At 40.2% G+C, this 13,015-nt stretch overlaps 1 protein-coding gene across 11 annotated transcripts in view; it reads right to left on the bottom strand.

Annotated features, from left to right (window-relative positions):
- HEATR3 (HEAT repeat containing 3) overlaps positions 1–13,015 on the bottom strand; it is a 48,742-nt gene that overhangs the window by 6,659 nt on the left and 29,068 nt on the right. For 7 of the 11 annotated variants that reach the window (XM_520630.7, XM_063797815.1, XM_009430760.3 and 4 more), the window contains 3 exons: positions 7,592–7,735; positions 5,529–5,705; positions 1,565–3,024 (listed from right to left, as the gene is read on the bottom strand). In XM_520630.7, coding sequence (XP_520630.3) covers positions 2,902–3,024; positions 5,529–5,705; positions 7,592–7,735 — 444 coding nt within the window. In that variant the 3' untranslated portion in view covers positions 1,565–2,901. Of the gene's footprint in view, positions 1–1,564; positions 3,025–5,528; positions 5,706–7,591; positions 7,736–13,015 lie in introns of those variants that run through there. The other 4 variants (XR_010152612.1, XR_010152611.1, XM_063797814.1 and 1 more) reach the window with 4 other exon arrangements.

Raw genomic sequence — 13,015 nt, 5'->3', positions numbered from 1 at the left:
AGGCATGGGCCATCACACCTGGCTAATTTTTTTTTTTTTTTGAGGTGGAGTCTTGCTCTGTTGCCCAGGCTGGAGTGCAGTGGTGGAATCTGGGCTCACTGCAACCTCCACCTCCCAGGTTTGAGTTTCTCCTGCCTCAGCCTCCCAAGTAGCTGGGATTACAGGTGCATGCTACCACACTCAGCTAGTTTTTGTATTTTTGTAGAGATGGGATTTCACTATGTTGGCCAGGCTGGTCTCAAATTCCTCACCTTAAGTGATCTGCCCACCTCGACCTCCCAAAATGCTTGGCCTCCAGTGTGTATTTCTAACGGGCTATTCTGGGTGATTTTCAAATAAGTATATTTTAAAGCAGACTTTTTTTCCCCTATGGTCATACAGAAAAAGCTCTCCATTATCCTGTGCCATGAATAACACTTGCATGCTCTATTGAGTTATTATGTAAATAGTTAAAACTGTATGCTGTATTTATGAGTTGTTTTCCCTTCTTTTGTGTCGTTAGAGTGGTAAAGTTGAATGGGAGAAATCCAGACCCAATTATCCATGCCTCAGAATCTAAGAGATTTTTAGGATGGCACATCTTCAGTGTCATCTCATCTTCTACCGTGTTTAAGGATGATTCTGCATTCAACAGCTGCTTTAGAGCTTGCTTAGTAAAACAGAAAATCACACACAAAACAACGAGAAAATCACCAGCATTTATTTACTCAACAAATATTTATGAAGAGCCGACTATATACTAGGTCCTGTGCTAAATATCCTGGATATTGTTTATAGGTCAGGAACTGTGGGGAAGAAGAAACAGAAGGAGGAACTTCCTTCTCCTTGAAAATAATTATATTTTATAAATAATTGAGGCAGAGAGAACTCTAATACTTTCTTTTTTGGAAGAATCGTTCTCCAAGGAGACATGCTTGGGCCAATCATTTAGCTGAAATGATCACTAAACATACATATATACCTTAAAATTCATGAGCAAGGACCATAATAAAGCGAGGTGTTGTATATGGTATACATTTCCATTTTCCCACCATATACACAATTTGGGTTATTTTACTTGGTGCCATGGGCTAGGAACTCTTAGGGCTGGGAAACAATCTTGGTTTCCCAACAGTCTATATCATATAGGTGAAAACTGTAAAATACATCACAGTGCAGATGAAATCTAACACTACTAGCTCATTTTGTGCTGCTGTGGAAGCAATGAATTAAAATTAAGTCCTGTACTGGGGATTGGGCCTTTTGTCAGGGCAACTGAGATCAACTGTACAGAAATTTTCAAATTTCCCTTCTCATCAGGCAAACGGATGGACAATGAAGCCGGTTCAGAGGCCCAGCCGAGACAATGATGCACAGGGAAACTCCCTCGAGCCCCAGCTGTCACCTAGTACTTCGAAGACACTGAGAGGTAATGCTGCAAAGTCGTGCTGTCATTTTTTTAATGTCTCACATATATTCCAAGCAATATGCATTAGCAAACAAATATCCACGAATAGTATCATCTCATTTTCTACTAATAACCCTTTATTTGGTATTGTAAAAAAGATTTTGTAAGACACAAAACTTTCCATTAAAAAGTTGTTTATTTAAAAATACCTTCTCCCAATTCTGATTCCATATCAAATTAAATCAAGAAGTGATGTTACAGCAATAACTCATCAAAGTCATGAGTAGGGAGGATGGCAATGACCCCATTAGCTCATTAGTATAATCTAGTAAGTGAAATACAAATTCAACTCATTTACTTCTTCACAAAAGGCAAACATAATTGATATACTTCATATCAAAAAACTAGTTTATAAAGCTTGTCTTCATATTTCAGTTTAAGGTTCAACTGATATAAAATGCCTTAAAAGAACATCCAAGCAATGCTTTGGATTTTCTTTCTTTGCAAAATTCAAGGAAAACATGATTGGTTGAAGTTTCTTCACTGCTGGCGAATTAGTTAAGAGCTACCTGAGATTGCTTTGCACTTCCACTCTTCCACTCTTTGAGTTTCCAGTGATTAAAATATGCCAGAGACATAATTTAGAGAGTGCTAGAAATGCCACACAGATCTCATCACTTAAAAAAGGGTTTCTGGCCAGGCACGGTGGCTCATGCCTGTAATCCCAGCACTTTGGGAGGCCAGGGCAGGCGGATCACTTGAGGTCAGGAATTCGAGACCAGCCTGGCCAACACGGTGAAACCCGTCTCTACTGAAAAAAAAAAAAACAAAAACCAAAAAACCAAAAACAAAACCAGGTGTGGTGGTGGGTGCCTGTAATTCCAGCTACTCAGGAGGCTGAGGCATGAGAATCGCTTGAACCTGGAATGGCAGAGGTTGCAGTAAGCCAAGATCGCAGCACTGTAATACAGCCTGGGCAGCAGTGAGACTCCACCTCAAAAAAGAAAAAAACAACAAAACAAAACAAACAAACAAACAAAAAACACACACAAAAAAACCAGCAACAGAGTTTCTGACAGGTTTTGAAGTTTTTTTTTTTTTTTTTTTTTTTTTGGAGACAGGGTCTCCCACTGTCACCCAGGCTGGAGTGCAGTAGCGTGATCTCAGCTCACTGCAACCTCTGTCTCCCAGGTTCAACCAATTCTCCTCCCTCAGCCTCCCGAGTAGCTGGGATTACAGGCATGTGCCACCATGCTTATGCATGCGGTTTCACCATGTTGGCCAGGCTGGCCTCAAACTCCTGACCTCAAGTGATCCACCCGCCTCGGTCTCCCAAGGTGCTGGGATTACAGGCGTGAGCCACCATGCCTGGCCAGGTTTTGAAGTTTTTACAGAATGTACAGAATGTAATCATTAAAAAATGACTTTCAGAAACATATACATTCAAAGAAAATCTTTTAGTATTCTAAGCATTGAATACTTTGGGGGAAGAACTGGTTTCTTTTTTGGATTGTTTAAGAAGTCAGTCTTTTCTCAACAGTTTCTTGATAAGCAATAAATCTTCGCAAATTCATTTTCACATTGTCAAGAACACACAGCTGATCTGTGCTATAGTTACCTCTCCCTTCTTTACGTATCTGCAAACAAAAAACAAAAAATCATATGTAACTTGGTAGATATGATTAATTCATTTAAATAAAGTATTTAATTTAGGGTGTATTTAACCATTTGCTGAAGCAGACAGCTGTAAGAATTTGGAAAAAATGTTTTTACTTCCAAGGTAAATGGAACTCGGTAAGTAAAGAATAAACTGAGAATTTGCATTATTAAAAATGATAATCACAAAGGTGACTGAATGGCAGGTGGTAGGAGTTATATAAACTATAGAAAGGAATTATGTAAACCATGAATTGGGAAAATAACCCCTAACCTCTGAAAGGTCTGCTGTTCAGATTGATTTTCCTAGTTAGTATGCATTGCTATGGTAATAATACTTAATTGTTTTTCTTCTCTCAAAGGTATAAAGCCATAATGAAATTCCTTTGTTAGGCTGGGTGCATACTCATGCCTGTAATCCCAGCAGTTTGGGAGGCCGAGGCAGGAGGTTTGCTTGAGTCCAGGAGTTCGAGACTAGCCTGGGCAACACAGTGAGACCCCACCTTAAAAAAAAATTCCTTTGTTAGCCAGAGGTTAGTCTGTAGTGCTGTGGTTTTTTTGCTTTTGGAACAGGGTCTCTCTCTGTCACCCAGGCCAGAGAGCCGTGCTGCAGTCATGGGTCACTGCAGCCTCGACCTCCCGGACGCAAGTGATCCTCCTGCCTCTGCCACCACAGTAGCTAGGACTACAAGCAGCGCACTCCCATGCTGGAGTAATTTTTTAAAATTTTTAGTAGAGGTGGGGTCTCATTATGTTGCCCAGGCTGGTCTTGAACTCGTGGGCTCAAGCGATCCTACCACCTTGGCCTTCCATAGTGCTGGGATTACTGGTGTGAGCCACCATGCCCAGCGCTGGTTTTGTTTGTTTGCTTGTTTTTTGTTTTTAATAGAGATGGGTCTTGCTTCATCGCCTAGGCTGGAGTGCAGTGCTGCAATCCACTGAGCTCACTGTAGCCTCCAACTCCTGCACTCACACGATCCTCCTGCTCAGCTTCCTGAGTAGCTGGGATGACAGGCATGAGCCACCACTTAATGGCTAACTTAAAAAATTTTTTTTGTAGAGACAAGTTCTTGCTATGTTTCCCAGGCTGGTCTTGAAATCCTGGACTCGAGTGATCCTCCCACCTGGGGCTCCCAAAGTGCTGGGATTACAGGTGTGAGCCACTGCGCCTGGCCTGTGGTTTTTTATATCAATTGTATGGAATCTGAGTTTGATCTCACCTCTAGTCTAGAGCAGTGGCTCTCAGGTTTTAGTGTGCAACGGTATCATCTGGAAGGCTTGTTGAAAAATAGACTGGTGGGCCCATCCACAGAGTCTATGACTCAGTAGGTCAGGAGTTGGGGTCGAGGACCTGCATTTTGAATAAGTTATCAGGCAAGGGCTGATGCTGCTGATACAAGGAGGGCACTTTTGAGAAACACTGCTCAAGAGAAGTTCTTGATTGTACATAAATGCATTTTGTAGCTAAATATACACTGAATAGCCTTTAACACAAATTGTGGCTTCATTTAGCAAAAAAAAGAGTTTCACATAAATAACTACAGGTTAGCCTCTGGCTAGGAAGAAATCTCATTAGAGCTTTATACCTTTGATAAAAGAAAAACAAATGTTATTACCACAGCAATACATACTGAGTAGGAAAATCAATCAGAACAAAGACCTTTCAGAAGTCAGGGGTTATTTTCCCAGTTCACTGTTTAACCTTTTTTAAGCACCTGCTTCTGCAGAGTTTGATGACTCTAACTATTAATATATCTGCTTTCCTTGAAGCTGCAGGGAAATAGGGGATTTTTTTTTCTTATCTTGCAAGCTCTTTATCCAGAAATTTAAAGGACTGTAACCTTTAAGAACAATATGGCTGGGCACAGTGGCTCACACCTGTAATCCCAGCACTTTGGGAGACCAAGGCGGGCGGATCACCTGAGGTTGGGAGTTCAAGACCAGCCTGGATGACAAGGCGAATCCCCGTTTCTACTAAAAATACAAAAATTATTTGGGTGATGTGGTGGACACCTGTAATCCCAGCTACTTGGGAGGCTGAGGCACAAGAATCACTTGAACTGGGGAAGGGGAGGTCGCAGTGAGCCAAGATCGCACCACTGCACTCGAGCATGGGCGACAGAGTGAGATTCTGTCTCAAAAAAACAAAAAAAAGTAAAATTAAATAAATGCAAAATGTGTATGAAAGTGCTTTGCAAAATACAGAGTATAATACTGACATACATGAAGCATTGTCAAAATTACTAAACTGTTAAAAAAAGAAGAACTTGTCAGATACCATTTTAGCTTCAGTTTCAATGATTCAATAGTCACACTGTTGAGCTATGACTCAGTCAACGAACATTTTACAAAGTACTAGGGATGCTGTGCTACATATGGGGATTCGTCATGCACATGCTTCTGAGTTGCACAGCGGTAACTACACACACCCTTGTCCCCACAGAATGTTCAGACTTATGTATTTATAAGTTAAATGGCTACAAACCTTCATTTTAAAGACCGGCTGGAATTCTTTCAGAGCAGATAATAATTTAATTTGAATCGAGGCTCTTTCGGCTTCTTTACCATCTGCAAAAACATCAAAGAGGGCATCCAAAGCTTCTCCTGCTACCACAAGGGAAGGATCTTTGGTGGTAACTTCAAGCAGAAAGCACCCAATGTTCTGGAAACAACAAAACACATTTAGTATGACTAACACCAGTCTCCAAAACAAGTACCAACTTTGAATGTGGCAATAACTCATGCATACTATTTTATATACAAATGCCAGGGAAAAATTAAAACTTCAAGAGATTAGACTTAAATACTTATAAACATACCAAGTATAAGCAAGATAAATTAAACATATTATAGTTTATATTCATAAATAAAGTGAATTAAAATCCATAAATGATGTATGATTTTGGAAATCACTAAATTTTCCCCTCTACCTCTCTCAAAAAGGATTTCTCCATGATGTCAAGATGCATAGAAATATTATCTGTAACAACAACGACAACAAAAAATCTGCTTTTAAAAGCATAAGAAAAACACTTTAGGCCAGTTGCAAGTGGCTCACACCTGTAAGTTCAGAACTTTGTGAGGCTAAGGCGGGAGGGTCGCTCGAGCCCAGGAGTTCAAGACCAGCCTCAGCAATGGAGCAAGACCTCATCTCTAAAAAACATAAAATAGGACTGATCTGAATCGAATCTAGTCTGTAGATCTAACTGTCAGTTTGCAGGAAATACAAGGATAAAAAAACAAATTTAACACCACAAGGTAGCAATCAGACAAATCCAGAAGGTTTTGGACACTATATTGGACAACTGATCCAGGAGGTGAGAATAACCACGTGGTGCCAGGGAGGAACTGTTCAAGATTAAGAGAGAAAGAGAAGACCCCACAGGAAACATAACATGTGGACTTCAGCAGTGTAAACAAGCCCTCTGTAAACAGATAATTTTGAGGCAACTGTAAAATTATGAATATGGACCAGGAATTAGACACACTAAGAAATAACTGTTGCCGGGTGCAGTGGCTCATGCCTGTAATCCCAGCACTCTGGGATGCTGAAGTAGGCAGATCGCTTGAGCCCAGGAGTTCAAGACCAGCTTGGCCAACATGGGAAACCCCATCTCTATTAAAAATACAAAAATTAGCCAGGTGTGGTAGTGGGCACCTGTAATCCCAGCTACTCGGGAGGCTGAGGCAGAAGAATTGCTTGAACCCAGAGGCGGAGGTTGCAGTGAGCCGAGATCACACCACTGCACTACTGTACTCCAGCCTGGGTGACTGAGACTCCATCTCAGAAAAAAAAAGAAAAAAAAAAAAAAGCTTTGCAAGTATCATTTTTCAAAAATAGATTCTTGAAAACATCAGTCATCATTGTAAAGTTCTTAGCAGGTTAAGAGGTACTTTATAATTATGAGTTTATTATCCATTAGTCTCACACTTCAGCAATTATTAGCACACCAAAGTGTAATGTTACTATGACTGTCCTTTTAATTACTAGTGACGCTGTATTCCTAACAGTGCAGTTTGTGAGCAACTGTGCTAAGTGGTAAGAGCAAATATGCTGAGGGAATTGCTAGTATATTGGCACTACCAGGGTTGCTGCTTAAAATTCATGGAGTGGTATTAGAATTAATTAACTGTGTGGTATTTTTCAGAATGCATGTTGCCTGGTGTGCAAGGAAAATGGTGTGGATTGTTCATTCATCAGCAGGAGAATGTAACATGCATACACTGGATGCAACAGCAAAGGCAGAAGGCATCTTTAAAAATTATGAATTTGCCCTTTCACTAAAGACAGATTTATTTTTTTAAAAAAGTACCTCTGGAATAACGTTAAATTGTAAAATGTGGCTCAACTTTTCAAATACTTACCTAATTAATACACATAGTTAGATCAAGCCAAAGGGTATATTCTAATAATATGACTCAATAAAGCAACTTGATATGACTTCTTCTCTTCAAGTCCACACAAGTTTTAAGAAATCCTACACCAACAGTTCTTCTTCTCCCATTTCTAATTATTTAACATGTTAGGTCAGAAGCAAATTGTTTTACCTTAAGAGTTTCAAGTGTACCATCTTCTTTGGCAAGGACGCTGCCAGTGATTCCTAAAATGCTAACGACATTCACTCTAACCCCGACATTACTACTATGAATGCCTGCTTTGCATAATGTCATCAGCTGATCAGGAGTCATGCACTGTTAAAAGAGAAGAGGACAGTATTTATAATGTTAAACTCAATTAATTCTATCAGCATGCGAAAACCGGACTGACAGGAATCTCCTCTATAGGCTACAGGATTTTAAGAGTGACATAAACTCCTGGCAGGTAAGTTACTATTAATATGTATTCCAGTTCTCCCAGACAGAGCTGGTAATTCTGAACTAAGGTGAACCCTGCTCATGTCGGCACTGTTATCTAATATCAGAGGGGCTCCATTTAATTTGATGAAGACTTTCATTCCAGATGTACACACACTAAAGAGAGTCCAATTCCTTTTTAATATTAATGGTAAGAAAAAGGCTTTGAAAGTATAAATAGGATTGTGTAGTTTTAAAAAAATTGGCTGAGTCTATACAAGGTAAGAACTTACTTTGAGATGTCTGTATTATCATAATTAAAGACTGTAAAAACCATTACATTATATGGTGCTTCTACCATGTAGTGGATAATTTTCAGTTTAAGGCTGGGCGCGGTGGCTCACGCCTGCAATCTCAGCTACTCAGGAGGCTGAGGCACAAGAAACGCTTGAACCTGGGAGACAGAGGTTGCAGTGAGCTGAGATTGTGCCACTGAACTCTAGCCTGGGCAACAGAGTGAGACTATCTCCTGTAAGCAGCAGCACAGTGTGGTGATGAAAGGCTTGGAATCTGGAGCCAGACACAAAGGCTTGGAATCTGGAGATTGAACCCTGGGTTCAAATCCTAGCTTCACTACTTATCACTCGTGTGAGCCCCTACACTAGACTAATGTATTTTTATTTTTTGTAGACACGAAGTCTCACAAAGTTGCCCAGGCTGTTCTTGAACTCTTGGGCTCAAGCAATCCTCCCGCCTCAGGCTCCCGAAGTGTTAGGATTATTAGTATGAGCCACTGCACCTGGCCCTGAACATGGGCTTTGAGTAATTTTCCTTAACCATCACACTGATCCCATAAGCTGCTGCTTACATACCAGGGGAAATCAATAAAAATACTTGATATTCCTATAGGCCCTAGAGTATAAGGTTTTCTGGTCCATCCAACAGCCACATGGCAGGCTATGCATCCCATTACCATTCCTACTTCTTAGAAACTGAGGGTCAAATTATGCTCTTCAAAAAAATTCTTAGCTTTGGAAAGCTGAGGCAAGAGGATCACTCGAGAGCAGGAGTTTAAGACCAGGCTGGGCAACATAGCAAGACCTCATCTCCATTAAAAAATTAAAAAATAAAAATAAAGTATAAAAAAATTTTAAAAGCATTAAGAAAAAAATTATATAAAGAAGCAAAAAGAAATAGTGTTATTGGCAATAACAAGAGCATTGTTATTTTGATACTATTAAGTACATTCCGTAGGATAAAGCAAATAATAGTTTTAATGTCACTACAATTTTAATGTTACTACAGCAAACAATTTTAATATCACCGTATAGCAAATCATTTTAATGTCTTTTAATGTCACTACTACAAAGTACATTCTGTAGGAGAAAGCAAATAATAAAATTTTTGAAAAATATTTTTCTTTCTTTTCTCTAATTTTAATTTTTAAATTATTTATTATTATTATTATTTTTGAAACGTAGTATCGCTCTGTCGCCCAGGCTGGATTACAGTGGCCCGATCTTGGCTCACTGCAAGCTCCGCCTCCTGGGTTCACACCATTCTTCTGCCTCAGTCTCATGAGTAGCCAGAACTACAAGCACCCGCCACCACGCCCGGCTAATTTTTTGTATTTTTTAATAGAGACGGGGTTTCACTGTGTTAGCCAGGATGGTCTTGATCTCCTGACCTTGTGATCCGCCCACCTCGGCCTCCAAAAGTGCTGGGATTACAGGCGTGAGCCACCGTGCCCGATCTATTTTTTATTATTTTTAAAGCCAGTCAAACTTAGCGTGGGGGGTTGTATACCAACTTCAGTGACACTAATGTTAATAAGTCCTGATAACCCACTACCATCAGACCAGCTGCAAATAAGAATTTTAATGTCACTAATGTATCTTTTTGGGTACAATGTACCTTTTTGGGTACAAATGTATCTTTTTGGGGGATACAAAAAGATACAAATATAAAATCGAAAATTAAGTAAAAACATTGTACCATTTTTTATTTAAACTGGAAATTATCAGGATAAACTTATTATTTTTGTCTCCTAAAAAAATGCCTATTTCCTAGCTATTTCCACTAAAAAGACCTAGAAACAATGGCAACATGATAGCAATAAGCACTCCACAATTCATTTTCCCCACTAAAGAAATCAGAGCTTCTTGGAGAAGTAACTAATTCCAGGGGTTTTTTTTTTTTGAGACGGAGTTTCACTCTTGTCACACTCTTGTCACCCAGGCTGGAGTGCAGCGCAATCTTGGCTCACTGCAACCTCCACCTCCTGGCTTCAAGCGATTCTCCTGCCTCAGCCTCCCAAGTAGCTGGGATTACAGGCGCGTGCCACCACGCCCAGCTAATTTTTGAATTTTCAGTAGAGACGGAGTTTCGCCATGTGGGTCAGGCTGGTCTCAAACTCCTGACCTCAAGTGATCCGCCCACCTCAGCCTCCTAAAGTGTTGGGATTACAGGCATGAGCCACTGTGCCTGGCCAGATTCCAGGTTTTAAGCAAGAAAATTACAAATTGAACCTGGGACATCCTATGCCTGGAAGCAAAAGTGATCAAAAACCTAAAATTCTTGTAAAAGAGGCACAGGAGCCAATTTGAAGGGACTCCTACTATCCAAAGATGGGATGAATTTGGCAGCAAAAAGCATGACTATAATGGAATGAAATACAAATATATAAAAAACCCTGAGTTCAAAATGATACTAAAAAGAAAAAAAAAAATCACTGGTCACTTATAGAGATTGCTAGGATAGCTATTCTGAAAAAAAAAAAAAAAAGAATCATAGCTAATAAATGTAAAAAAAAAAAAAAGAAAAGACAAAATTAGGGTATCTCTATTCTGCAACCCACTAATGACATAATGGAGCCAGGCAACCACAATCACTGGTTATAAAACCATTATGTGAACCCACTAATTAATCTCAGCATCACTATTTTATGATATCATATGATTTGTGATGTAAATATAGGAAATATATAAAGCACTATAAATTATTCTTGCCAAAAAATCTGGACCTGTCTAGATTATTTATTATAAATACAAAAATAAATAAATAAATAATCTGGACCTGGATCTAATTAAGGCTCTAGACCTAGCTCCCGGCTCACAGGAAACATGGGGGACAGAGGAATGCTGAACGATGCCATCATGATGAGTTGGCCAAATCTGCCAGTGCAGAAAACGCTACGGAACAAAATGAGAGTTTCTTCAATGGGTAAGTGTATGGGGAAAGGAGGGGAGTGAGGGAAATGCTATAGACTAAGAGATTTAAGAATGTGAGAATACACCAAAACCACTGAATTGTACACTTTAGTTACTTATTTTTGAGACAGAGTCTCCCTCTGTCGCCCAGGCTGGAGTGCAGTGGTGCAATCTCAGCTCACTGCAACCTCCACCTCCCAGTTCAAGCAATTCTCCCTGCCTCAGCCTTCCAAGTAGCTGGGATTACAGGTGCCTGCCACCATGCCCGGCTGATTTTTGTATTTTTTGTAGAGATAGGGTTTCGCCACGTTGGCCAGGCTGGTCTTGAACTCCTGACCTTACGTGGTCCACCGGCCTTGGCCTCCCAAAGTGCTGGGATTACAGGCGTGAGCCACTGCAGCTGGCCTGAACTGTATACTTTAAATGGATAAACTGCATGGTATGTGAATCAAATCTCAGTAAAACTTTTTTTAAGAGATAATAAGAGACCAAAATATCAACCAAAAGCAACACGTGAACCTTGCTTAGATCCTGATTTGAACAAGCCAACTGTTAAAAGACGTTTTTTTCTTTTTCTGTTTTTTTTTTTTTTTTTTTTTTGAGACGGAGTCTTGCTCTATCGCCTAGGCTGGAGTGCAGTGGCATGATCTTGGCTCACTACAACTTCCGCCTCCCAGGTTCAAGTGATTCTCCTGCCACAGCCTCCCAAGTAGCTGGGATTATAGGAGTGCGCCACCATGCCCAGCTAACTTTTGTATTTTTAGTAGAGACGGGGTTTCACCATGTTGGCCAGGCTGGTCTTGACTTCCTGACCTCAAGTGATCTGCCCGCCTCAGCCTCCCAAAGTGCTGGGATTACAGGTGTGAGCCACCGTGCCCGGCCATGTTAAAATACATTTTTAAGGCAATCTGGGAAAACTGAACTTAGACTGCAGCTGGGAAAACTGAACTCAGAGTGCAAACCAAAGGATAATAAGAAATATCCGTTAATTTGGAGCCTTGGGGTAATGGTACTGGGGTTAAGATTTTTAAAAATTTATTTTTCTGTCAGACATGCATACTGAACTACATAATAAAATATTGATGGGTCTAATATGATTTGCTTTAAAATACTCCAGGAAACAAAAATAAGGACCCAGTGAGATGAATGAAACCATGTCACAAGAATGACAGGACGCTAATAACCTGCTGAGGCTTGGCGACCGTGCATGCAGGCTCATAGGGTTATCTCTGCTTTGGACATGGTAGCGCACACCTGTAATCCCAGCTACTTGGGAGGCTGAGGTGGGAGGATTGAATCCAGGAGACTAGCCTGGGCAACACAGAAAGACCCCGTCTCAAAAAACAAAGCAACATTATTATCTCTGCTTTTAGGAATGTTTGAAAGTCTCCTTAGTAAAAAGTAGCAAAAGTGGTAAGGCACCTATGGGAGATGAAGTGCACATGGATTGCTGTGAAGGGTCAGGAGGGCATGCTTGCAAAGTCTGTAATGAAATGTTAAAAAAAAAAAAAAAAAAAAAAGCTGGGTACGGTGGTTCACGCCTGTCATCCCAGCACTTTAGGAGGCCAAGGTGGGTGGATCACTTGAGGTCAGGCATTTAAGACCAGCCTGGCCACACGGCAAAACCCTGTCTCTACTAAAAATACAAAAATTTTGTGGTGACGCATGCCTGTAATCCCATTTACTTGGGTGGCTGAGGCACGAGAATCACTTGAACCCAGGAGGCAGAGGTTGCAGTGGGCTGAGATCATGCCACTGCACTCCAGCCTGGACGACAGAGGAAGACTCTGTCTCAAAAAAAAAAAAGATTAAAAAAAAAGACCAATGATAGAGAAATTATTTACAACATATCTATCAATTAAGTTGTATTGATTAAAAAGCACTTGTTTTGCTAGTAAGCCTATATATTAAAAAATTTAAAAAATTAAATTAAAAGCACCTGTGTGTTGCTGATGGTAGGGAGGAGAAA

This window comes from Pan troglodytes, chromosome 18 (genome assembly GCF_028858775.2).
Source record: "Pan troglodytes isolate AG18354 chromosome 18, NHGRI_mPanTro3-v2.0_pri, whole genome shotgun sequence".
Taxonomy (NCBI): Eukaryota; Metazoa; Chordata; class Mammalia; order Primates; family Hominidae; genus Pan; species Pan troglodytes.
The sequence above is the reverse complement of the archived record's forward strand: the minus strand, read 5'-3'. Positions and strand labels throughout refer to the sequence as shown.